This window comes from Corylus avellana, chromosome ca6, assembly GCF_901000735.1.
Source record: "Corylus avellana chromosome ca6, CavTom2PMs-1.0".
Lineage (NCBI taxonomy): Eukaryota > Viridiplantae > Streptophyta > Magnoliopsida > Fagales > Betulaceae > Corylus > Corylus avellana.
Window position 1 is genome coordinate 16,352,342 of NC_081546.1, and position 27,083 is coordinate 16,379,424.

Genomic DNA, 27,083 nt, shown 5'->3' on the forward strand with positions numbered 1-27,083 from the left:
TTTGCTCCTCGGACCATTGCCAATGTGCTCCATAAATACTTATCATCACCAAACTCATAAACATTATACCATGAGTTGAACATGTCAACTCATCTGCCTCTGTTTTTCTTGTCACAACCCATGGAAAATGTTAGTCACATCTACCCTATACTCCAAAAGGACTAGCAAATGTTACAATTGGAGCTCTCTGAAATTACTTCTAAAACCCAATCTCACCTAATAAGTAAGACTTAACACCTATGCAACACCTTCACAACCCACCAGCCCAACATGGGATTAACTTTATGGGATTTTATAGTTCTCATAACAGCTTAACACATATATTATAGAACTCAAGGTAATGTAAGAACTGCATTTGTCTCCCCTGCAACCTGCATTTAGTGCACATGTAACCTTAAATTATTCACTAATGTGAATGGAGTTCATGATCTTAATAGTTGTAAATTGAACAAGACATTCTAATTTATTCTCAGTTCATAATGTTACCGGTAATTATTGGTTCTAATAAGTCAGGGTATTTCACTTATGTCTATCCTGCTAGTTGGGCCCCTAGATTGATAAATGTTCAAAGTTCCTTGTTTACTTGAAAAATTCATTCAACTTCAACAGCCTTAAAGTATAAATGATGCAATGTGATCAAAGCTTCCTTATATTATAACTTTGTGTCCTATTTTGTATCTAATGCAAATAAATCAACCTACAACCAAAGTAAATGAATGCTTCAAATTTGTTGGTCCTCTAGCAACTTATACAACTTCAACCTCAGAGAAAAATAACAAGCAAATGAAGCATAAGATTATCTATCCCAATATGTAGTTCCCTTAATGATTTTACGCTAACAAAGGCGAAGCTTCTAGCTCAAATGTGAAAAGATCAACAAGAGCAAGAAGAAAATAGGGGAACTAGTTGAAACCAAATGACTAATATTTATATATACAAACTAAATGTGGTTGACCATGAAAGAGTACAAAAGGCTTGCAACACAACTGATTTTTTTTCCTAGAGAACAATGTTACCCAAAATGGGGATTGTTAGGGAAAGCAGAACAGGAACAAGGAAGTGAGCATGGGCGCATCCCCTCCCTAAATGCAGTACAATGCTGGTAGGCTATCTAAAATAGCTTACATGGATTGATTTAACATATGATAGAATGCGATAACACTGTTACTGTCAAAACAAGAACAGGATGCGGTACCCTCCCATATCTGGATAAATTTATCCTTATAATCACAACAACAGTGCATAGCTAAAATGGAATGCGAGTGGTACTAGTCTTAAAACATAACTGCCTAGCGCAGTTGCATGAGCATATTATTCCACAAGCACAAAATGCAACAATAAGAAATCCCGCAATCAGTCAATATCTTATGAAAAGAACAACAATAACAGCTCACAGCAGGTGAAATTAGCATTAATCATGAAGTTTATCAATGCCTAACCCCACCAATTAACAGAGTGAACCTACAGTTTTGGGAATAGAAAACCTCTGAGGAACAGCAAAACAGTGGTGAAGACAGTACTTCTCCCACATAGCCAGCCGCTTATCCAAAACCGACTGAACCATACTGCGTACATTAGCAATACCCTACAGACATCAAAAAAAGCAAAACAGAATCAAACCCTTTACGCACAACCAACAAAAAATTACAACTACGTCGTATTCAATTAATTGAATTCCTTAGCAGTTGCCGTCAACCAAAAAACAAAACAAACAAAACAAAAATATACGATTCTTTTTGAAGCTTCTTATACAAATGTGCGCAAATTCTTCTGTCGAATCAGGTATGCTCTAAGCAAATTCACAAACACCGAATTTAAAATCGAAAAAGAAAGTGAGCAGAAAATTGAAGAAGACTAAATTTGTAATAGAATGAGAAATAGCATTTACAAGTGAATTAGGGAAAACATTCAAACAAAAAACTGAAAAAGGAATATTACCTTGGTTAGATCTTCGGATCTGTCGGTGGCATGGGTATTCAAAAGGGTTGAGGCTTGTCTGCAGGGCCACCAGGAAGACATGTTTAGATTATCAACCAGAAAAGTGAAAGCGTTTAGGGTTTAGGGTTTGCTTACTGCTGAAAGAAATGAAAAGCGTCATCCACCAAGTCGTCGACGGTGTTTAGGGTTTCGTTGATGAAGAGTTGGGGCTTCACATTCAGCGACTCGAATATCGCCTCGCTCTCGCTGCCTTCCATACTCGCTCAAAGTTTGTGGGAGGATTTTCCCGCCAAAAATGTCCCTTTTTACCCACGAACGAAGGTCTTTCGCTGTTGACGGGGGATTTTCAAAACTTAAAATGGGTGGCAGGATTGAATAGGATTGGCTCCACCGCTAGGCGCTGGGCGCTAGTTTTATAAAGTCTCCCTCTCATTTCATTTCAAAATTACGAGAGTTGGGTCATGGGTATCTTTGACATTACAATTTTATAAAGGGGTAAGGACCTTATTCACTCTTTAGGTTTAACATCTTTATTTTTTTACTTTTAGAATTTAATTTTTATTTAGGAGGTTCCTTTGATTTGCCTAAAGACTAAAATGGTTTTTCCATCCATTTGCTGTTAGTTGACTTAACGGAAAGCCATGTCACTAACACAGGGACCAATTACATTTCGAAACGTGTCCTAATTGCCAAATCATCAAATATGACTTGATTTACGCCCTTGCCTTTTTTTTTTTTTTTACAAGAAATAGATTAAAATACTGGAAAAATATAATAAAGAAACGGACTTCTTCCAACAGAAACCCCAAACCCATTCGAACCCAACCCCCATCTCCAGCCATGAGCCTTCTTCCCCAACCTTCAGCCATGAAGCCTCCACACTCTCCGACCATGAAGCTTCCCCAATCTCTGGCCACGATACTTCCCCAATCTCTGTTCAGACCCTAAGCTCGATACCCCAAACCCATTCAAACCGAACCCAAGATTTCGGCCACAAGTTGTTACGAGAATTAAGTTTATGTGGAACAATTGTTAATATTATGATATATTAAAATATATGATACCATAGAATATTATATTGTATTTTTATTTGATATTATCTTTATTTATTTCTGTGTAAGAGTCTTGATGACTCAGCTCTAGTTTATATTCCAATAAAAGCTGGTGACTCAGCCCTAGAAAACATTGTAATAGTTTGCCTATTTAAAGGCCATTATGTTATGAATAAAAAAAACAAGAAAATTAATTCAAACTTTATGTTTGAAAAGGTTTTAGATTCCTTTTAACAAATATAAAGGGTTTAGGTTCCCTTAAAACCTAACAATATATCCCATTACATATATGTAAAAGCATTCACGTAACAATTGGTATCAAAGCAGCCAGGTTTAAGTCTTCTTTGTGCATCCCTGGTTGGATTTGCTTCATTCTCAAGGAGAATTCTATGAATGCATTTTGCTGGACTTATGACTTTGATGTCCGCAATAGTCCACCCTAATTCAGTTTTATGATCTATGAGAAGCCTTAATAGCTTCTCCTCTTCCCCCGAACTTAATTTTGCAGCAATTATCACAGGTAGTATCTGATTGGCTCCTAAGTAGGCATATTTCAAATGTGTAGGCAGCTGCTTCAACTCTAAGACTGGTGGCTAGACTAAAGAAGGAACAAGAATAGTTATAATCGGTATAAGAGTCTTAAAAGAGGTTCCATACCTACCTAGATGAAGTGAAGAAGCCTCAAGGAAGTGCATGGTTTCAACAATGTCATCAGTAACATCCTCAAAGTCTGGCTCAATGTCTTGTCTTGTGAAACTGTGAGTGAGGGTGGCCTCCACTAGATCAATATGATGGACCTGAAAAGCTTTCTCAACAGCACCTTGTTGTGCCAAATACCCACCTATATTAATAGGCAAATACTGCCAAATTGAGGGTGGCTTTGGTTCCACTGGATTCTGCGAAATTGCAGGTGTTCTTTGATAGGTCCATCTACTGGGGTGCCTTTAATGCCATTTTTCCGAAGTATATGAGTGAGTAAAAATGGAAAAAGGTAACCCCCATGTGTCGGTATTGTCTACTCCTCCTACATGCACTCCTTCCCAAACCTTGTGCATCTGGCTCCAAATGATATCAGGAATGGAGTACCAATAGCCTCTATGAAAGGCATAGAATGCAGTGAGAAAGTGGCCTCTTCTCTGAGTCTTGTTGCCCAAGGGACATACATTATGATGCAGGATGAAATCCACCAGCCAAAGTCGTGGAGGAAGTTTGGCCTTGCTACCGTAGTTTCGGTGCCTATCTCCGTAGTGTCCTTCACACGTCTTCAACAATATCTGCAACAGTGAGTGTGGAGGGACAAGCTTCAACTGATCTTCCGACTAAGGACACTCATCATGGCACTTAAGAGAAGCGGCGATGTCTGCAGTAGTTATCTCAATGTCAACGCCCTTAACGGAGGAAGAGAGGACTCCAGGCTCGTTGTAGTCGTACGTGAGGTGCTCATAAAATTGTGTGATCAAGCTCTTGTAGGCGGTTGAGGTGATAGGCTTGAATAACCTCTTCAACCCACGGCGTTTGAACTCTTTGATTGCCCATTGAGTAGCTTCAAAATTTTTGAAGTCATATTTGATTGTGTAGGAAGTCTCCAACATGAGCTCCCTCTCTTCAAAAGTGGGCTGGGGTAGCTTGACCCGGGCTTTGGATGTTTGAGACGATGAGGCTCGAGTTCTAGGCATCTTGGACTTTGGTTCAAGACTTTTGTCAAGCACTTGGTGTGCAACTCCAAAATACAAGGGTGCAAAACCACTATAGAACGGCACACAACCCTCTCGATGGAGATCTTGGACCCTAGCTTGATGGAGGTCTCGAGTGCATAGGGCCTGCACTCGAGCCTATGAAGCTGATTCATTTAGTCAAAATATATGGGATCCACCAAGCCATCGGAATCCTCATCATTGAAGTGTTCAGTGCTCTCTAACCTTTAAGTTTAAACTTGAAGTACTAATCTTTTCTTCTCTTAGACCAAAAAGAAAGAATTTTACCTATAGAAAGGTAATTCCAATTGTCCGTAGATCGGGGTGGACCACTCTGAGTCTTCTCAAACAATTTCTCATCCAAAAGGGAATCATGAACTGGAATAACATGAGGAGAATGCTCAAAGAGTTTTTCTATCTCAATGATCTCTTGATGCTCATCACATAGCCCCAACAGACTTCTCTCCTGGACTCTTGGTACTTTGGGAATAGGAGCTGATGTTGAAGAAGTCTCAGTACTTTCTTCTTTTTCCCGATGTGGTTCCTGTGGAACCTCAATTTGCTCCTCCTTCCTCTCTTTCACTTGATTTTCAACCACTTCTTCACTCTTAAGTGTGATGATAGCTTGCTCATGATAGTAAGTACACTCATTCTCTATGTAGTGTCCATTAGGATTGGCCACCAACTGACTTTGAAACTCTTCTTCTTTTCTATTGAGGATATCATCTATCTTGGAGATGGATTGCAGCAGTTGCTTACCGTCCTCCACTGGTCTTTTAAATTTGTTGAGAAGAGCTAAAAAGTCATAACTCTCTAGAGGAGGTGGCTTTTCTTGGTATTGTTGAGGCCAATCGATGGGAGATGACTCCTCTTCGTGAGCTTCTATCTTGGCAATGTATTGCAGCAGTTGCATATTAGACTTACTGTCGCTAAGATAGGAATATGACTGACCATAGAACTGCGAATATGATTGATGGTGCAGTTCAAGAAATTTTGGAGCATGATCTTCAAGAGCTTGAGCTTGCCACTGGAGATTAGACTATTGGCTCCATGCCGAGTTATAGGAATTAAAATAGTCGTCGTTCCCTGGTCTAGATAAAGATGTGTTCATATGTCCATAAGAATGGTTAGACAATTGTCTTGTTAAAGGACAATCTCTAACATGGTGATAAGGATTATGGCAATATAAACATGGTTCATGTGGTGTTGGAATGTTTCCCCATATGTGTGAAAACAAAAATAAAATAACAAAAAGAAGTTAAAATAAGAAGGAAAATAAAAAATAAAAAAAATAAAAAATAAAAAACTTATGAAGATGCAGCCTTGAATGACCCTACATGAAAAGAAAAAAATCAGATCCATAGTTAAAAAAGTTTCAGTGCTGCTGTCCGTATGTGCAATCGATTCAGTGCTGCTGTCCGTATGTGCGATCGATCCTACTGGCTAGTGCGCTCGACCGCAATGGTGCGCTCGATCTCCCTGGAATGGGTGCTCGAGCGCACTTCCGTAGACAGCACAAGAACTGCGGAAAACCAGAAAACAGAAAAATTAAAAATTAAAACAAAATAAAATAAACTAAGGAAAGAAAAAAATCTAAACAAAATTAAACAATCCTCGGCAATAGTGCCAAAAACTTGTTGTGCCAAATACCACCTAAATTAATAGACAATATTCGATACGTTTTAACTTGCAAGTGCACAAAATCAAATGATAGTATAGTGTGGCAAATACAAGATCATTCCCACGAGGATTGTTGATTTTGCTTAGAATTGCTTTTCTAAATTAAATATCGAAATTGTCACAAAATTGATATAATGAAAAGAGATAAAGATAAATGAATGTGTTAGGGGTTCGACATCCACCACTAATCAAACTAATTAAGATAACAATAGGCCAATGCGCCAATCATACAGGTATATTTAATGTTTGCCAACCTAAGTGCATGGGTGTATACTCCTTAAGCTATTGATCTCCCTAAGCAACGAATTAGGCATGGGTGTCTACCCTAATTCTTTTCTTTCTCAAAAGATTTAGCATGAGTGTTGTTAAGTGCTAAAATATTCATATTTTAGTCCCTTAATTTACAATTGTTAAATTCTTAGTTTTCTTAGTTTGTGCAATTTTACTTCTCTTTTGTGTTTCATGTTTTTTTATAGGATTTTGAAGAAAAGAAAGCATTCTGGAAAATTCAAGCTTAAAAGGCAATTTTGGGAAGTTTTGGAGGTAAGGAAGTCCACACTCGAGCCATGCAGCCATGCGGCAATGCGCTCGAGCGCATATTGCCTAGGCTCGAGCGCACTAGTGCTCAAGCGCCGGAGAAGAAGAAATGAGCACAAATACGCTTGCACACAAGAGGAAGGCTCGATCACATATGCAATCGAGTGCACACGGGCTGCGATCGAGCGCACCCGTGCGCTAGTGGAAAAACCAAAGGCGGCTAGGACTCCTTTTCCTCTCAAAACTTGGATTTCCAAGTCCTTGTTGCAATAGGACCTAGACCTCCGAATTTCCTAGGGTTTCTAGAGTTTCTAGAGTCTTCCTAAAGCCTATAAATAAACCTCTAAGCCTCACAATTTTGACACACAATTTCAAGGAGAAGAATTGGAGGCTCTTTCAGGAAGCGTTTTTCGGGTTTATTCTTTTCCTTTTATTTTATGAAGATGTTTAGCATTGTTGTGCAAAATATCTACCTAAATTAATGGGTAAATAATTGTACGTTTTACCTGCAAGTGCACAAAGTCAACATAGTAGTATATGGTGCAAGTACAAGATCATTCCCACGAGGATTGCTGAATTTATGTTTAAAAATAGATTCCTTAAGCAAAACAAAGATTGATTGTTGAAGTGATGATAATAAAGGATAGGGCTTTGATATCCACCACTAATTATATTGAGCTAATATAACAATATGTCAATGCTTTGATCAAGTTATGCATATCTAATGCTTGTCAACCTTAGGGCATGGCGTATACTTCTAAGGCTATAGATTTCTTTAAGCAACGAGTTAGGCATGTCGTATACTCTAACTCTTTTCATTCCTAAGGGATTTAGCATGATTTTATACTAAGCTGTTCCTTAGGAAGGCATATGTTCTATGGAAATCGACAAATACATGAGGCCTAGGGCATAGCATATACTCCCGGTTTCCCATGTTGATTAACCCAAGAATCCGGTGTGGATTACTTTTGTTATTTATGTTAAACCCAGGACGTGGCCATCCAAATTGATTTAACTAACTAGTTCGTACTATATGCATATGTTGATCAGGTACACACATATGAGGAATTCATGCAAGCAAGTATTAATCAAGTTAAATAGCACAACAAGATCATCACAAAGGCGCCAATATTAAAATATTAACAAAACATAACTAGAGCTTCAATCTAGCCCTACTAAATAAGTTAGCTACATATAGAGTTGATGTTAAACATCTTCATAAAATAAAATAAAAGAAAGGGAAAGAATAAACCCAAGACTTGAACTTGAAGAGCTCATATTCTTCTCCTTACAAAGTATATCAATTCTAGAGGCTTAAGAGTCTATTTATAGGTTTTAGAAGTCTTAAAAAAAGCAGTAAACCTAGGGATTTCGTAGGGTTTTGAGACCTATTACAATTGGGAGTTGGAAAGCCCTAATATGGAAAGAATGTCAATCTAGCCGCCACTTGATAAGTCCCCTACGCATGGGTGCGCTCGATCGCAGCCCGTGTGCGCTTGATCGCAAGTCTGCAATCGATCCTTCTTCTAGCATGCACTCGATCGCTCCTGGCCTGCTTGATGCTGTGTCCTCTCGGGTATTGCGCTCGATCATAGGTACCCTGTGATTGATCGCAGTACTAGGGATCTCCAATTGTCTCATTCTTCTCTTTTGAGCCCAAATCACCTAGTTTTACTTCATTTTCTTCCAAAAGCCTGTAAAAGTATGAAAAACACAAAAAGGAATTAAAATGACCTAATTAACTAAAACCAAAGGATTAAAACATGCAAGTTAAGGGCTGAAAATATGAATATTTTAGCACTTATCACACCCCAAACTTACATATTGCTAGTCCCTTAGCAATACAAAACTAAAAACAAGAATGGAAAAACAGAAAACAAAAGATAAATCCATCTTTCGTGGGATGTACGATTGCATTTAGCGTATGCAACAAGCCTTTTAAACCCCTAGGAATTCCCTAGTGGACGAGTGAAGTCTCGTGAGGGTTTTCCAGAAATGTTACCACAAACATCATGCACAGTTCATGTTATTTCAAAAATTAAAGCATCACTTCAAGATTATGATTTTCATTCATAAGCAAGCTTAAAAAGATGAACTCCATCTTCACAATGAATTGGAATCTCAAAATTCAATTACTTACAAAGGATATGCTAAATCATCACAAGTTTGAAATTTGTGTACAGTGAATTAGTACAAAATTATGAGGCTTCCAAATCTTTCCAATATGTAATGTCTCCTTATTTCAGAATTCACTGAAATTCCTATTAGAATGACATGATAGCATATTTCTTTCTTTTTTTTTTTTATCTTTTTTTTTTTTTGGTTAGGTTGTGCAATGTTGGTTCCCTTAAGCTTTCTAATTGACCCTTGTAGCGAGTGTTAAGTCAATGACTCCCAAACCAGGTGGTTTTAGGGCATTAGGTGTAGAGACACCCCTAAGGACCTACTAACTCGAGTCAAAAAGGCTACAAAACCAACTAACCATGACATTTATCAAATCAACAATTTTTTTCACGTTTTGACGTGAACACTCAATGTTTTGAGGCAAGAGGTCCAGTTACTCAGTGAAAAGCCATCAATGATCATTTATTTCATATCTTTTTAGTTTTTTTTTTTTCATCACTACTATATATGCCATAGTGTCATCTAATAAGTCATCCAATTTCATCCAAGATGCAAAAACACACATATTAGACCTTATGTCATTCCTCACAAATTATGTGCTAATGTGCTTGTGTGATCAGATCAAACATGTGATTTTTCAACTATCCTCAACAAGTAACCAAACTAACAGATTCACTCATCAAATCGTGTGTTCAAAATTTTAAGCTTACTGATGAATTCAAATCACAATTCTTTTTAGATCAACTTAAAATTTTAGAGCAAACATGAATATGCATAATTAATTAATTAATTATTATTATTATTATTTTTTACATAACTAACAACACACAAAACAAATAACATGAAATTGGGACAAAGTGTGTGTGAACATGTGTGTCCATACCCCCAAACTTAAATGACACATTGTCCCCAATGTGTCTAAGTAAAGGAAATAATGTACCCGAGAGATGGTCAACATAGTCTTGGAAAGCATGGCCCATAGCACACCCGCAAACTTGAATTGAAGCACACTTGTCCCTGCAAAATAGAAAACACACAAACAAGTAAAAAGGAACAAAACTGAAACTAAATAAAAATTAAACAAAATAAAATAAAAAAATAAATATGGGATGCTGCTAAGTGCCCTCGATCGCACATGTTGTGCGTTCGATCGCACTAACAGAGTGCGGTAGTCCCACAAATGGAGACCTGTGCTCGATCGCATGCGTGGTGCGATCGATCGCAGTAACAGAATGGGAAAAAACATGACATAACGCTAAAAACACCAAAAATACTAGAATAAACAAAACACAAACGAAAACACAACAAAATATAAATCAAACAAAATAAAATAAAACAAACAACAAAATAAAAGGATAGGCTATGGGGTGCCTCCCATGAACGCTAAGTTTAACGTCTTCAGCCAGACTGTGGCACTTTAAACTTGAAGCACCAATCTTTCCGTCTCTTGCACCAAAGGGAATGAATCTTTTCTGTTGCAAGATTCTTTCAATTGTCTATAGATCGGGGAGGACCACTCTAAGTTTTCTCAAACGGTTGCTCATCCGGTGGGGAATCATGAACTGAAATATAGTAAGAAGAAAACTCAGGAAGCTTTTCTATCTTGATGTCCTTAATTTGCTCATCAGATAACCCCAGCAGACTTCTCTCTTGGACTTTTGATAATTCAAAAATAGGAGCTGATGTTGAAGAAGTCTCAGTGCTCTCTTCCTTTTCCCGATGTGGTTCCTCGAGAACCTTAGTTTGCTCCTCCTTCCTTTCTTCCCATTGATTTTCAACCGCTTCTTCACTCCTTAATGTGGTAATTGCTTGCTCATGATGATAAGTGCACTCTTCCTCCATGTATTGTTCATTAGGATTGGCAATAAACTGACTTTGACACTCTTCTTCGTGGTATTGTTGAGGCCAATTGATGGGAGGTGGCTCCTCTTTATGATAATGTTAGGACAACTTGATGAGAGATGACTCCTGATCTGCAATTGAAAACATGGGACAAGTCTTAGTGGTGTGGTCAATATGGGAACATATGGCACATACCTCGACTTGTGTAACTTGTTGAGCAGGAGCATTGCTATGATTAGTCATAGCTTTCATGAACATGTTTAGCGTTTTCTCCATGGCAGCCATTTGAGCCTGAATTCCACCATTGGTGCTCTCTTCATGTATGCCTTTTCCTTTGAATCCTTGTCTCCCTTTAGATGGGAATTGTTGGGAGTGCTCACTTAATGTCTCGAAGAGCTCCATCGCTTCCTCACTGCTTTTCTCCATCAACATGCTATCATAAGCTAAATCTACAAGACTCTTGTTAGGATCATTTAAGCCCTCATAGAATGCCACTACCTAATTGTCTTGAGATATATTGTGATGAGGGCATCTGAGAAGTAGCTCATTAAAGTATTCCCATGCCTCGAAGAAAAGGCCTCCATCTCGTTGCTGGAAAGTCATAATTTCCCTTCTCAATTGCCTTGTCTTGTGGGCTAGGAAAAACTTCTTTAAGAACTTTGTAGCCATCTCATCCCAAGTATGAATAGAACCTGTGGCCAAAGAATTGTACCATATCTTAGCATTATCTTTTAAAGAAAAAGGGAAGAGGATTAACCTGATTTCTTCTGGAGTTAAACCCTGAATATTTTGAGTCCTGCAGAGATCACAGAATTCTCGAATATGCCAATATGGGTTCTCTATAGGTGTGCCTTTATAGTGTGGAATCATATTGAGCAACGGAGATAAATCGTAACTGCTCTGCACAATGGGTTGGAAATTATTGCATGATGGCTGGTTGAGGATCTGGGAACTGAATGAACTTTCCATAGGTCTTCGCACCGGAGGTGTAGTGTTTTGTGATGCTCTCTGGATGTGCGATCGATTGCAGGTTGGTGCGTTCAATCGCACTTGGTTGACGATTGATCGCAATCACAGAATGCCAATCCGCAACCTGCAACATAAAAGTTAGGGAAAACAAGAAATTCTTTTTTATTTTTGCTAATAACTAAATTGAAAATTGAAAATTAAAATAACAAAGTTAAAGGAAAATAATTTTAAACAAAATTCGCCGCAATCCCCGGCAACGGCGCCAAAAAATTGTTGTGCAAAATATCTACCTAAATTAATGGGTAAATAATTGTACGTTTTACTTGCAAGTGCACATGGTCAACATAGTAGTATATGGTGCAAGTACAGAATGATTCCCACAAGGATTGCTGAATTTATGTTTAAAAATAGATTCCTTAAGCAAAACAAAGATTGATTGTTGAAGTGATGATAATAAAGGGTAGGGCTTTGATATCCACTACTAATTATATTTAGCTAATATAACAATATGCCAATGCTTTGATCAAGTTATGCATATCTAATGTTGGTCAACCTTTGGGCATGGCGTATACTCCTAAGGCTATAGATTTCTTTAAGCAACGAGTTAGGCATGGCGTATACTCTAACTCTTTTCATTCCTAAGAGATTTAGCATGATTTATACTAAGTTGTTTCTTAGGAAGGCATATGTTCTATGGAAATCGACAAACACATATGGCCTAGGGTATGGCATATACTCCCGGTTCCCCATGTTGATTAACCCAAGAATCCGATGTGGATTACTTTTGTCACTTATGTTAAACCCAGGACTCAGCCATCCAAATTAATTTAACTAACTAGTCCGTACCACATGCATATGTTGATTAGGCACACACATATGAGAAATTCATGCAAGCAGGTATTAATCAAGTTAAATAGCACAACAAGATCATCACAAAGACGCCAATATTGAAATATTAACAAAACATAACTAGGGCTTCAATCTAGCCCTACTAAATAAGTTAGCTACACATAGAGTTGATGTTAAACATCATAAAATAAATGAAAAGAAAGGGAAAGAATAAACCCGAGACTTGAACTTGAAGAGCTCTTATTCTTCTCCTTACAAAGTATATCAATTCTAGAGGCTTAAGGGTCTATTTATAGGTTTTAGAAGTCTTAGAAAAATAGTAAACCTAGGGATTTCGTAGGGTTTTGAGACCTATTACAATTGGGAGTTGGAAAGCCCTAATATGGAAAGAATGTCAATCTAGCCGCCAATTGATAAGTCTCATGTGCATGGGTGCGCTCGATCGCAGCTCGTGTGCGCTCGATCGCAAGTCTGCGACCGATCCTTCTTCTAGCATGCGCTCAATCGCTCCTGGCTTGCTTGATGTTGTGTTCTCTCGGGTATTGTGCTCAATCGCAGGTACCCTACAATTGATCGTAGTACCAGGGAGCTCCAATCGTCTTCTTCTTCTCTTTTGAGCCCAAATCACCTAGTTTTACTTCATTTTCTTCCAAAAGCCTGTAAAAGTATGAAAAATACAAAAAGGAATTAAAATAGCCTAATTAACTAAAATCAAAGGATTAAAACATGCAAGTTAACGGCTAAAAATATGAATATTTTAGCACTTATAAAGCATCAAACTCATGCGTAACTAAATACTTTAGTAGGGCTAGATTGAAGCCCTAATTATGTTTCTTTAATATTTCAATATTGGCACCTTTGTGATAATTATATTGTGATACTTAACTTGATTAATTCCTATTTTATCGAATTCCTCATATGAATGTGCTTGGTCAACATATGCATTTGGTATGAATTAGTTATTTAAGTCAATTTCCATATTGGAATCTACCGTTTGAACTAATGTGTGATGCTAGTAACTTTGCATTAGAAGCTATTCTGGAACAGCGAGTTGGGAAGGTACCTCATGCTATCTACTATGCCTCTAGGACCCTAAATGATGCTCAATTGAACTACTCCACCACGGAAAAAGAGCTTTTAGCTGTCATTTTTGCACTAGAGAAGTTCATATCATATCTGATTGGATCTAAAGTTATCATCTACACTGACCATGTGGCTTTAAGATACTTGTTTGCAAAGAAAGATGCAAAACCTAGGCTGATCAAATGGGTCTTATTGTTGCAAGAATTTGACTTAGAAATCAAGGATAGCAGAGAAAGTGAAAATGTGGTAGCAGATCATTTGTCCAGACTGCAAGATGAAGAAGAAGGAAATGAGCTTCCTTTATGTAGTGATCTAAATAATTAACTAAGCTTAGATAACTTAGTTAGGAGGTTAATTTGGGCTTTGGGTCACTAAGGACACTAGAAGGGTAATTTGGCCTTTTGGACCGGACGTACACTAAGGTTAGAGGACGTACGCTTCTGCTTGTAGTGCGGACCTACGTGGAGGGACCACCGTATGTACGCTTTGCAAATAGTACACAGACATACGCTACTTTTTGGAATACCCTTTGGATAATACCTGGACGTACAAGGTAGCCTTTGGACCGCTGTGTGAATAGTACCGAACGTACGCTAGGGTTAGCGAACGTCCACTGCTTTTTTGGAGAGTTGGTAGAACCCCTCAGCTATAAATACCCCCTACCCTCTTCAGTTTTCACACCTATCTCTCACCCCCAGGCTGCCAAAAACCTTTATGAGTGTGTTTTGTGAGATTGTGTGCGTTTGGTGCTAACGAAAAGGAAGTTCTTGAAGTTTCGCTTCAAGAAGGTAACGCTTTTAAGCCTAGCTCGTTTTTATGTCGTTATGCTGCTTAAACATTGTCTTAGTTGTTGTTTGAGTTGATACTTTAACTTTACCTAGATTATGCTTTAAATCTTATTTAGAATAGTGTTGTTTTGACTTAGCTTGATCGCATGTGCATGGAGGTTTCATTTTGAGTTAGGAGACCTTAGGAAGCCTTTTGATAGCTTTAAGATTTGGTTTTGAAGAATGGGAGGGCGAGTGGACAAAATGAGGTTCTCCCTGAAAACCTCAAAGCAGATGTACGGTCTTGTGACTAGACGTATGGTCTGAAGTATTATAGAGGACGTACGACCCCGAGCTCAGACGTTCAGTCCAGAGTGTGATAGGGAAATTTATTTTAACCAGTCGTTCGATAGCTCCCATTTTCTTATTTTTGAGTTGTTTGATAGAAATAGGACTACTAGAAGGTTTTCCATAGATTTGGAGAACCCGGATCATTTGGAATACTCAGAGACGTTATACGACCCAGGTGAGTTTTAACTCACATAATGCTTATTGTTATTTTCCATGCACTGCACAACTATTTTGTGTACCAAAAACATACATATTTGCAACTCTCGCGATTTATACTTGTTGCACATGAACTCTAGCACTTTTGAGAAAAACATTGTGCTGAATATGTTGAGAAAAACACATGCATGTAAAATACAAACAAGCTAATTTGCATCGTATGACATGGTATACCGGTATGTGTGGTATAATGGCCATGGGCGTACTATACATGTTAGCTTTATGGTCAAATGTGTAAGTGTTATGTGGGCTTTGGATCCAATAGTTTTGTGACCTGGTGCAGCCATTCCCAAATGGCTAGGCTACTATAGGACTTACATCAATAGCGGTGTGGGTCACCTGAGGTCAGACTCGGTCCTACCGCTAGTGTTATGTATGGTAGCATACAATGACTGGGGCACCGACATTGTATTATAGGTCCTTTGGGACAGCACCAATCCTGCTGAGAAGGAGTAATATCTCGGGTACACCATACTGTTGAACTGTGACTGTATTTTATATCATATGCATATATCATATATCTTTATCACATTCTTGATAAAAACTGTCAGATGGAACTGTTTCTTGCTTTATGAAAATGAAGTTCATTACTAAACTGGAATGGACATTATTTGCATTAATATTCAATAAGTTTTAGACTTAGCCCCCTTTTTATTTATGTTTTCCCCTATCATTATGAATATATGTGCCGTTTAGCTATCCTAGAAGAGGATGCCGTCGGAGTCGACTTGGGTGATAGCACAAGACCTGATTCGGGTCATTTTTGAGGACATAGACCCAATTTGGTTGAAGCCTATGTGGAAGGATGGAGGAACTACCCGTGATGATATGATCGAGATTTTAATCTCGTTAGCCCTACTTAAGCTTAGATCTAGGATTTGATCTGTTGATCTTTTGTTGGAACAATGTTATGATATTATGTTATTGATTGTAATCCTATTTTGATGATGGTCTGATGACTGGTACATTTGATGGTTATCTATATATCATGAGGTTTTATATTTACTTTGGTGCATATTGTGTGTATGTTAAATTTACTACTCTCTATTTCTTATAGTTTTCAAAAGTCTTCCACTGAGATTTTCTCGTTTCAACGAGAAAGGTTGGAATCCCTGAGTCTTGTCCCACGAGGGATAGGACTGAGAGACGAACCATGGGGTCAGTTACTAGTTAATTGATTTGCCCATCAGGGTCGTTACAGTTAGTATCAGAGCCTTGTGCTCTGAAAAGACTATAGGATAAAGGAAAAAAGAACTTACGCCATGATCACACCAGAGTTTAGGTTAGATAGGTTGTTAGGACTTAGCCTCTAGATTTGGCCGCTCGGTTCTAGACGAGTCGATTCTAACTCTGCCTTTAGCTGCAGAGAATGCCGCTCCGAAGGAGCCCTACAACTGGACCTAACGCGTTAGAACTTCGAAGCCCTGAAGAGAATGTTCACCCCGAGCCTATGGACATTTGAGTCTACGAAGCAGCACCCCCAGGTAATCAGGTGATGGACGCGATTGGCCATATAGTGTTAGCCTTAGATCGCGATAGGGTTGAAAGACAGTCAGTTGAAGGGACTGGATGCTCTTTGAAGGACTTCTATAGTCATCACTCGGAGAGTTTCGATGGAAGAGACGATCACATCAACACTGAGAATTAGCTGAATAATGTGGAGGAGTTGTTAGCTACAACTGGGTGTAGTAATGAGCAGAATGTGGCTTATACTACTTATAAGCTAACGGGAGAGGCCAAGCGCTGGTGGTAGGACAAGAAGGCAATGGTTGCCGCCAATTTAGGATCAGAGACTGCCATTACTTGTGACATCTTTAAGCACGAGTTCAATAGACACTTCTTTCCCCGAGTCGTGCTGGAGGTGAAGGCATGAGAGTTTTTAGAGTTAGTTCAGGGAGGAATGTCGGTGATTGAGTATGCCATGAAGTTTTTGCAATTGTAGCGCTTTGGCATGTACCTCATCCCCAATGAGGAAAAGAAGGAGAAGAAGTTTGAGCGAGGTCTGAACTCTTGCATTTGGATTATGATGAGTTGCTTTGACATTCGAGATTTCTCTTAATTGGTGGATCGGGCCTCAATTTACGAAGAGAGCCTAAAAGAAAATGCGGCTTAGTACGTGGATTAGAAAAGGAGGGCTTAAGGACCTGGTACTTTGGTAGGAGGAGCTCGGCCAGCTAAGAGGATGGCTGTGGGGAGTTTTCCACCTTAGAGGTCACAAGGACGTACCTCTGGTAACCCTCTAGTTCTGCTGCAAAAGAGTTAGATACCAGAACTGTGTAGGAAGTGTAACCGAGTTCACTAGGGACAATGTAGGATGGCGACCGGGACTTGCTATTGGTGCAGCCAGTTTGGTCACTTTAGCAAGGACTGCGTGAGCAAAGGAGGTGCTCAGAAACCTTTGGCACTAGCTCAAGTTTACGCGCTTGTTCCAAGAGAATCAGAAGGAGGATCGGAAGTAGTGACAGGTATTATCCCTATACTTGGATTTGAAACTTTAGTTTTGTGGGCCACCCACTCTTTCATAGCTATTATGTTCGTAAGACTGTCTAAACCTGTAGTACGAACTTTGGAACTTGGTCTAGCTGTAACTACCCCTGTAGGGAAAACTGTGGTCTGTAAGTGTGTAGTTTGTGGATGCCCTGTCAGCATCTGTGGAAGAATACTTCCTGCAAACTTAGTTGTTCTCCCTATGATTAGTTACGACATTGTTCTCGGAATGGATTGGCTGGAGAAGCATCAGGCGATTATCGACTACGCTCATAAGCAAGTTACGCTTAGGCCATGGGGAGAAAGAGAAATGATGTACATTGGATTGCGAGTGAGGTCTTTACCTCCAATGATTTTGGCCGTTCAGGCCCGAAAGCTTATTCTTGGAGGAGGACACACATTTTCGGCGTTTGTCATTGCCCCAGTTAAGGAAGAGAAGTAGAACCTACAAGACATTTTTGTGGGGCAAGATTATCCAGACGTCTTTTCAACAGACTATTCTAGGTTGCCACCACAGAGGGAGGTGGAGTTTCGGATTGAGTGTGTGCCAGGCACTAATCCTATATCCGTATAGGATGGCACCGTTAGAATTGAAAGAGATAAAGGAACAACTCCAAGAGCTTCTGGATAAAGCATTTACCAGCCCTAGTTCATCACCGTGGGGAGCGCCGGTGTTGTTCATGAAGAAGGAAGGGTCAATGAGGATGTGCATCAACTACCGCGAGTTGAACAAGGTGATGATCAAGAACATATATCCTTTGCCATGGATTCATGATCTGTTGGATTACTTGCAAGGAGCATGCATGTTTTTTAAGATCGATTTGCGCTCAGGCTATCACCAAGTGAGGGTGAAGGAAGAGGACATTCCTAAGACAACCTTCAAGACTCGTTACTGACATTACAAGTTCTTAGTTATGTCTTTGGGACTAATTAATGCGCCAGCTGTCTTCATGAACACGATGAACAGAGTATTTCATGACAATCTGGATCAATTCACTGTGGTCTTTATTGACGACATTCTTATCTACTCAAAGATGCCGGAGGAGCACGAGGAGCATCTACAAAAAGCATTGGAAAGGCTTCAAAGGGAGCAACTCTATGCTAAACTCGAGAAGTGCGAGTTTTGGCAGGATAGCGTGTCTTTCCTTGGGCATGTGATTTTCGGAGAGGGTGTAGCAATTGACCTAAAGAAGGTAAAGGCAGTAGTGGAGTGGACTAGGCCAATCAGCGTGTTCGAGATTCAAAGTTTCGTAGGACTCGCTGGTTACTACTGATGCTTCATTAAGGATTTCACGAAGCTATCGGCACCACTTACTACTCTGACTAAGAAAAATGCTCGATACGTTTGGACGGACGAGTGTGAGAAGAGTTTTAAGGAAGCTGAAGAAGCGCCTGATAACTGCTCCTGTGTTGGCATTACCTACGGGATCTAGCAATTTTGTAGTTTATAGCGACACCTCTAAGAAGGGTCTAGTGTGCGTGCTTATGCAGAACGGCAATGTTATTGCCTACGCTTCACGTTAGCTGAAGACTTACGAGCAGAACTATCCTACACACGACTTGGAGTTGGTAGCAGTCGTGTTTGCTCTAAAGATTTGGAGACATTACTTGTATTGCAACAAGTGTGAGATCTACATGGACCACAAGAGCTTGAAGTACTTCTTTACCCAAAAGGAGCTCAACATGAGGTAGAGAAGGTGGTTGGAGCTAACCAAGGATTATGATTGTGAGATCAATTATCATCCTAGCAAGGCTAACGTAGTGGCAGAAGCGTTGAGCAAGAAATCAACGGTGGAGCTTGCTGCTCTTGGAATTTCTCAACCCCAGTTGATGAGGGAGTTCGTTGGGATGGCATTGGAGGTAGTAGACAAAGGTGCACCCATACACTTGGCTAACCTAATGGTTTAGTCAGAATTGCTTGCAAGGATCAAAGCCGCACAATTGGAGGACCCTGAGTGCGCCAGGATTAAGCAGTTGCTTGAAGAAGGAAAGGCAAGGGAGTTTTGTCTCAAGGATGATGGGTTGCTCATCCATTTTAAGCAAGTTTGTGTACCAGAGAGCGAAGGATTGAGGAAGGAGATAATGAGTGAGGCTCATCGTTCCCCATACACTGTACATTCTGGTGGTACAAAGATGTACCGGAACGTGAAGGGATCATATTGGTGGAACAATATGAAGCGGGATATTGTAAGGTTTGTGGAGTAGTGCTCAACCTGTCAACAAGTGAAAGCAGAGCATCCGAGACTGGATGGAACGCTCAAGCCCTTGCTTGTACCGAAGTGGAAGTGGGATGAGATTGCTATGGATTTTATTTTAGGGTTACCCAAGGCACCCACTGGAGAAGATTCCATCTGGGTAGTAGTCGATCATCTCACAAAGAGTGCTCACTTCATTCTCATGAAGGTTAAGGATCCGATGGATAAGTTGGCAAGAGAATGCCATTGGCGATTGTTTCGGATAGGGATTCTCGCTTTACTTCAAAGTTTTGGCAAAGTCTGCAGAAGGAGATGGGGATGGAGCTGAAGTTTAGTACTGCCTTCCATCCGCAGACAGATGATCAGTCAGAACGGAGCAACCAAATTTTGGAAGACATGTTGTGAGTTTGTGTGTTGGATTTCAAAGGTAGTTGGGTCCAATACTTACCTTTGATTGAGTTCACCTACAACAACAGCTACCAGGCGACTATTGGAATGCTGCCTTACGAAGTACTTTATGGACGTAAAGTGTCAATCGTCCTTATACTGGGACAACATCAGTGAAAGGCATATGTTGGTACCAAAGTTGATTCAAAACACTTGTGACAAGGTACTCATCATCAGGGAAAGGATGAGTGCAGCTCAAAGTCGGCAGAAGAGTTATGCTGATAATCGGAGTTGACTGTTGGAATTCGACGTGGGGGATCGTGTATTCCTCAAGATATCACCTATGAAGGGAGTGATGCGATTTGGAAAGAAGGGGAAGCTCAGTCCTAGATTTATTGGACCGTTTGAGATCACCCAGAGGATTGAGAGATTGGCGTATAGAGTCGCCTTACCCCCCAGATTTGGTCGGAACGTATGACGTTTTTCACGTCTCGATGTTAAGGAAGTACATCGCTAATCCCGACACGATTGTGGAGTACGAGCCACTAGGAATCCAGGAGGGATTGACTTACGTCTAAGAACCAGTGAAGATCGTGGATAAGAACGAGCAAGTGCTACGTACCAAGACGATTCCTATCGTTAAAGTATTGTGGCATAACCATGGAGTCGAGGAAGCATTATGGGAGGCAAGCAAGACATGCATAGTCATTATCTGCATTTGTTTGAATGATTGTGTATGACTCTTCTCATCAAAGATTATACTAGGACAATATATTATTTATGTTTTGGATAATGGAATAGTTGACTAAGAAAGAGTTGCTTTTCTCTATAGGATTATGGCACCTATACCAATCGACCCAGACTGCATGTGAAATTACTTCTTCTGTGAGCTGATGGACGTAGGAGTTAAGATTGATGAGGATTGGTAAAGCGTTGGCAACATTGAGTGTGACGTGCTTGATGATTTATGAGGTGATGTTCCCCAGTTGTTTGAGGACGACGCAGTGCCAGTTAATGGATGGGAGGAGATATCCCAAGAACCTACTAAGCACGATACCAATGACTTTATGGACGAAAGGTGACATTCTACTCCTCTTTTAAGTGCTGTTCTTTTGGTATTTTTGTCTAGAAATTTCGAGGATGAAATTTTTATAAGGAGGGGAGGATGTAGTTACTCAAATAATTAACTAAGCTTAGATAGCTTAGTTAGGGGGTTAATTTGGGCTTTGGTTCACTAAGGACACTAGAAGGGTAATTTGAACTTTTGGACCGGACGTAAGCTTCTATTGGTAGTGCGGATGTACGCGGGGGGGAACACCGTACGTATGCTCTGCAAATTCATGAACGTACGCAGGATCACACAGATGTTCGCTACTTTTGAGAATACCCTTTGAATAATACCTAGATGTACGAGGTAGCCTTTGGACTGCTGTATAAATAGTACCAGACGTACACTAGGGTTGGTGGACGTCTACTACTTTTCCTGAGAGTTGGTAGAGCCCCTCAACTATAAATACCCCCTACCCCCTTTAGTTTTCACACCTCTCTCTTGCCCCCAGGCTGCTAGAAACCTTTGTGAATGTGTTTTGTGAGATTGTGAGCGTTTGGTGCTAACAAAAGGGAAGTTCTTGAAGTTTCGCTTCAAGGAGGTGATGCTCTTAAGCCTAGCCCGTTTTTACATCGTTATGCTACTTAAACATTGTCTTAGTTGTTGTTTGAGTTGATAGTTTAGCTTTATTTAGATTATGCTTTAAATCTTGTTTAGAATAGTGTTGTTTTGACTTAGCATGATCGCGTTTGCATGGAGGTTTCATTTTGAGTTAAGAGACCTTAGGAAGCCCTTTGATAGCCTTAGGATTTGGTTCTAGAGAATAGGAGGACAAGTGGACAAAATGAGGTTCTCCCTAAAAAAACTCAAAGCGGACGTCCAGTCGCGCGACCGGACGTACGGTTTGAAGTATCGCAGAGGACGTACGGTCCGGAGTGTGACAAGGGACTTTATTTTAATCAGCCATCCGATAGCTTCTATTTTCTTGTTTTATAGTTGTTTTGATAGAAATAGGACTAATAGAAGGTTTTCCATAAATTTGGGGAACCCAGATCATTTGGAATACTTGGAGACGTTATACGACCCAAGTGAGTTTTAACTCACATAATGCTCATTGTTATTTTCCATGCACTGCACGACTATTTTGTGAACCAAAAATATGCATATTTACAACTCTCACGATTTATACTTACTGCACATGAACTCTAGCATTTTTTAGAAAAACGTTGTGCTGAATATGTTAAGAAAGTGAGACTTGGAAAAGCATGCATGTAAAATATAGACAAGATAATTTGCATCATATAACATGGTACACTGACACGTGCGGTATAATGGCCATGGGCGTACTATACATGTTAGCTTTATGGTCAAATGTGTGAGTGTTATGTGGGCTTTGGATCCAATGGTTTTGTAACCTGATGCAGCCATTCCCAAATGACTAGGTTACTACAAGACAGACATCATTAGTGGTGTGGGCCACTCGAGGTCAGACTGAGTCTTGCCGCTAGTGTTATGTACGGTAGTGTACAATGGATGGGGCACCGGCATTGTATTACAGGTCCCTCTGGACAGCACCAACTCTCCTGAGAAGGGGTAATATCTCAGGTGGACCATACTGTTGAACTGTGACTGTCACTCTATATCATATATCTTTATCACATTCTTGATTAAAACTGTCAGATGGAACAGTTTCTTGCTTTATGAAAATGGAGTTCATTACTAAACTAGCATGAGCATTATTTGCATTAATATTCACTAAGTCTTAAACTTACCCCCCCTTTTTATTTATGTTTTCTCCTATCATTACAAATATCTGCTCGGTTTAGCTATCCTAGAAGAGGATGTCGTTGGAGTCGACTTGGGTGATAGCACATGACCTGATTCGGGTCATTTTTTGAGGACATGGACCCGGTTTGGTTGAATTCTATGTGGAAGGATGGAGGAACTGCCCGTGATGATATGATCGAGATTTTAATCTCGTTAGCCCTACTTAAGCTTAGATCTAGGATTTGATCTGTAGATCTTTTGTTGGAACAATGTTATGATATCATGTTATGGATTGTAATCCTATTTTGATGATGGTTTGATGACCAGTACATTTGATGGTTATCTATATATCATGAGGTTTTATATTTACTCTGGTTCATGTTGTGTGGATGTTAAATTTAATGCTCTCTATTTCCTATAGTTTTCAAAAGTCTTCTGTTGAGATTTTCTCGTTTCGACGAGAAAGGTTGAAATCCCTAAGTCTTGTCCTGCGAGGGATAGGGCTGAGAGACGAACCGTGGGGTCAATTACTAGCTAATTGATTTGCCCATCGAGGTCGTTACACTTTAGGCGAACAACTTCTAGATGAGCAGTTATTCAGCATCAAAGTCCACACACCATGGTATGCTGACATTGTGAACTACATCACCGCAAGGGTTATTCCCCCAGGTATGACCAGTCAAGAAAAGAAGTGATTGATATCCCTCTCTCGACAGTACCATTAGGATGAACCGTATCTATTCAAATTTTGCCCTGATCAAATCATCCGGAGATGTGTACCAGAGGAAGAGCACACCAATATCTTGCAACATTGCGATCAACTTGCATTTGGTGGACATTTTGGAGCCAATAAAATAGCATTAAAGGTATTGCAATCTGGATTATGTTGGCCTCATATATTTAAAGATGCTTTTGAATTTTGCAGAGCCTATGACAAGTGCTAAAGGACTGGGAACATCTCCTCTAGAAATCAAATGCCATTGCAAAACATTCAAGAGGTGGAGCTCTTTGATGTTTGGGGCATTGATTTTATGGGCCCATTTCCTAGCTCATTTGGGTATTCATATATTCTTGTTGGTGTAGACTATGTGTCCAAATGGGTCGAGGCTGTCTCCTCAAGAACTAATGATCATCAAGTTGTTGTGAAGTTTTTGCAGGAAAATGTCTTCGCTCGATTTGGGACACCAAGAGCAATCATTAGTGATGGAGGAAGCCATTTTAACAATCAACACTTTGCATCTCTGCTAAGGAAGTACGAGATCACACAAAGTTGGCACTCCTTATCATCCCCAAACAAGTGGACAAGTAGAGATCAGCAATCGAGAAATCAAGCATATCCTAGAAAAGACGATAAACACGAACAGGAAGGATTGGTCCCTGAGATTGAATGACGCATTATGGGCATATCAAACAGCTTACAAGACCCCCATTGGCATGTCACCATATCGACTAGTTTATGGGAAAGCATGTCATCTACCAATCGAGTTGGAGCATCGAGCATATTGGGCCATAAAGAAATTCAATTTTGACATGAAGCAAGCGGGTGAGAAGCGGAAACTTCAATTAGTTGAGCTAGAAGAATTAAGGTATGATGCTTATGAAAATGCCAAGCTGTACAAAGAAAGGACCAAGGCATATCACGACAAGCAAGTTGCCAAAAATGAGTTTCATGAAGGACAAAAAGTCCTCTTGTACAACTCAAGGTTGAGACTTTTTCCTGGTAAGCTCATGTCATGATGGTATGGTCCGTATATTGTCACCAAAGTGTTTCCCCATGGTGCATTGGAGATTCATAACCCAAGAGAAAATCAAACTTTCAAAGTTAATGGACATAAAGCAAAGCTTTATTTGGAGAGGAGCTTTGGGCCAAGGGATAAGGACATGGCACTTAAGTCGGTCCAGAATAGTGGTACTGAGACCACCCCACAACAGTGAGAGAAGGACAACAGTCTGGATGAAGACGTTAAACTTAGCACTCATGGGAGGCACCCCATAACATATCCTTTTTATCTCCTTGTTTGTTTGTTTTTATTTTTTTATTTTTTTATTTTTATTTTTATTTTTCCTTCCATTGTTATTTAAGTATTTTGTTTTTTAGGGAATAAGAGTGCTTGTGTTAAAATTTGGGGGTGTGCTATGAGCCATGCCATTCCAGATAGTTCGCCCATCTCCCAGGTGAGATCTTTCCATGCTATATATACATTGAGGGTAATGTGTAATTTAAGTTTGGGAATGTGGGAGACACATTACACACACACTTTGTCCCTATTTTTGTTAGGTTTTTAAAGAAAAATGCATGTTCATGTTGTCTTGAAAAATTTTGTTGATCTGAAAAATGTTGATTTGACTTTCATTGGTGAGCTTAAAATTATGAACACATTATTTGATAATAGAGTTTGTGAAATTTGATTACTTACTTTGGGCATATGAGAATTCACTTATTTAATTTGAATTAACACAAGCACATTAGCACATCTTTTGTGAGCTATGACATATAAGCCTAATGTGTAAGTTTTGATATCTTGGGAGAAGTTGGGTGTTAGATGATACTTTGGCATATATATGTATTTGATCAATTTTAAGTTCTTCACCGAGTAACTGGACCTCTTGCCTTATTAAGCAATGAGTGATCACGTCATAAGGTGAAAAAGTTTAATTTGATTAGTGTCATGGTTAGTTTAGTTTTGTAGCCTTTTTTATTCGAGTAATAAGTCCTTAGGGGTGTCTTTACACCTAATGCCCTAAAACCATCTGGTTTGGGAGTCATTGGCTTAAAGCTCGTTACATGGATCAATTAGAAAGCTTAAGGGAACTAAGCAAAGCCTGAACAAAAATAAAGAAAATAAAAGTATGCCTTAGTTTTTTCATTCTGATAAGAATCCTAGCGAAATTTGAGATATTGAGACATTGCACATTGGAAATTTGTGGAATCTTCATATTTATGTGCTAGTTCACTTTACATAGTTTTGAGCTTGTAATGCATTGCCTGTCTTTCGTAAGTAGTTAAATTTTCAAAATCTTGACTCATTGTGAAGATGGGGTTTATATGTTTAAGCCTGTTAATGAATGAAAACCATGGTTTTAAGTGATACTTGAGTTTTTAAGGTGATATAAACTGTGCATAAATGTTTGTGGGTAGCATTTCTGTAAACCCTCATGAGGCTTCACTCGTCCTACTAGGGGTGTCTAGGGGTTTAAAAGGCTTGTTGCATATGCTAAATGCAATAGTGTTTCCTACAAAAGTGGAGATAGAGTAGTGTTTATTTTTGTCTTTTTGCTTTTAGTTTAGTATTGCTAAGAGACTAGCAATATATAAGTATGGGGGTGTGATAAGTGCTAAAATATACATATTTTAGCCCCTTAATTTATGTGTGTTAATCCTTTAGTTGTGCTATTTTATGTTGTTTTACTTCCTTTCGTGTTTTTGTCTATTTTTAGGTGTTTGAAGGAAAAGGAAATGTTTCTAGAACCTTTGAGCATCAAAAGCCAATTTTGGGAAAAGTTGGAGTTCGGATTGAGCACACCACACTTAGGCTTGAGCACATCAGCGCTCGAGCGCAACAGAGGAACGATCAAGCGCAAGGCATGGCGATCGAGCGCACTTAGGCGACCGAGATGCGGAAAGACTTATTTTCCATTTAAAAATTGGGTTTTCCCTATCCTAATTGGACTAGGGTTTTGTTCTCCGATTGTTTTAGGTTTCCTAGGGTTTCTAGGTCTTTCTAAAACCTATAAATAGACCCCTAAGCCTCTTAGAAAATATGCAATTCCAGATAGGAGAATTTGGAGGCTACTTCAAGAAGCGTTTTCCAGTTTCTTCTTTCCCTTTTCTATTTAGTTTTAGTTTCATTATGTGTAACTAAACAATTGTTAGGGCTAGATTGAAGCCCTAATCATGTCTTTTTAAGTTTAATATTAGTATCTTTGTTCCAATCATATGTGGTTATTTTAATTAATTATGCCTATGGAATTGAATTCCCCTTGTGAATGTGTCTCACCATTATTTGCTTGTGATTGGAATCTGTTAATAAAGTCAATTTAGATGACTGAATGTTGGGCATAATAAAGTGACAAAAGAACCTCATCACGGGTTCTTG

The 27,083-nt window shown here is 39.4% G+C and overlaps 1 protein-coding gene across 1 annotated transcript; it reads right to left on the reverse strand.

Moving 5' to 3' along the window:
• Positions 1–761: 761 nt before the first annotated feature.
• On the reverse strand, positions 762–2,397 carry LOC132185677 (protein MIS12 homolog). Its single transcript, XM_059599447.1, has 3 exons — positions 2,074–2,397; positions 1,939–1,996; positions 762–1,585 (listed from the first exon to the last, which is right to left on the reverse strand). The coding sequence occupies exons 1-3, from the start codon at positions 2,193–2,195 to the stop codon at positions 1,448–1,450; spliced, it is 318 nt and encodes a 105-aa protein (XP_059455430.1). The 5' UTR covers positions 2,196–2,397; the 3' UTR covers positions 762–1,447.
• Between the last annotated feature and the right edge of the window lie 24,686 nt (positions 2,398–27,083).

Coding starts and splice junctions, on each gene's coding strand:
- LOC132185677 (XM_059599447.1), bottom strand. CDS start 2,195: ATGGAAGGCAGCGAGAGCGAGGCGATATTCGAGTCGCTGAATGTGAAG. Junction 1,997..2,073: donor GCTTTTCATTTCTTTCAGCA/GTAAGCAAACCC, acceptor GTGGCCCTGCAG/ACAAGCCTCAACCCTTTTGA. Junction 1,586..1,938: donor GATCCGAAGATCTAACCAAG/GTAATATTCCTT, acceptor TGATGTCTGTAG/GGTATTGCTAATGTACGCAG.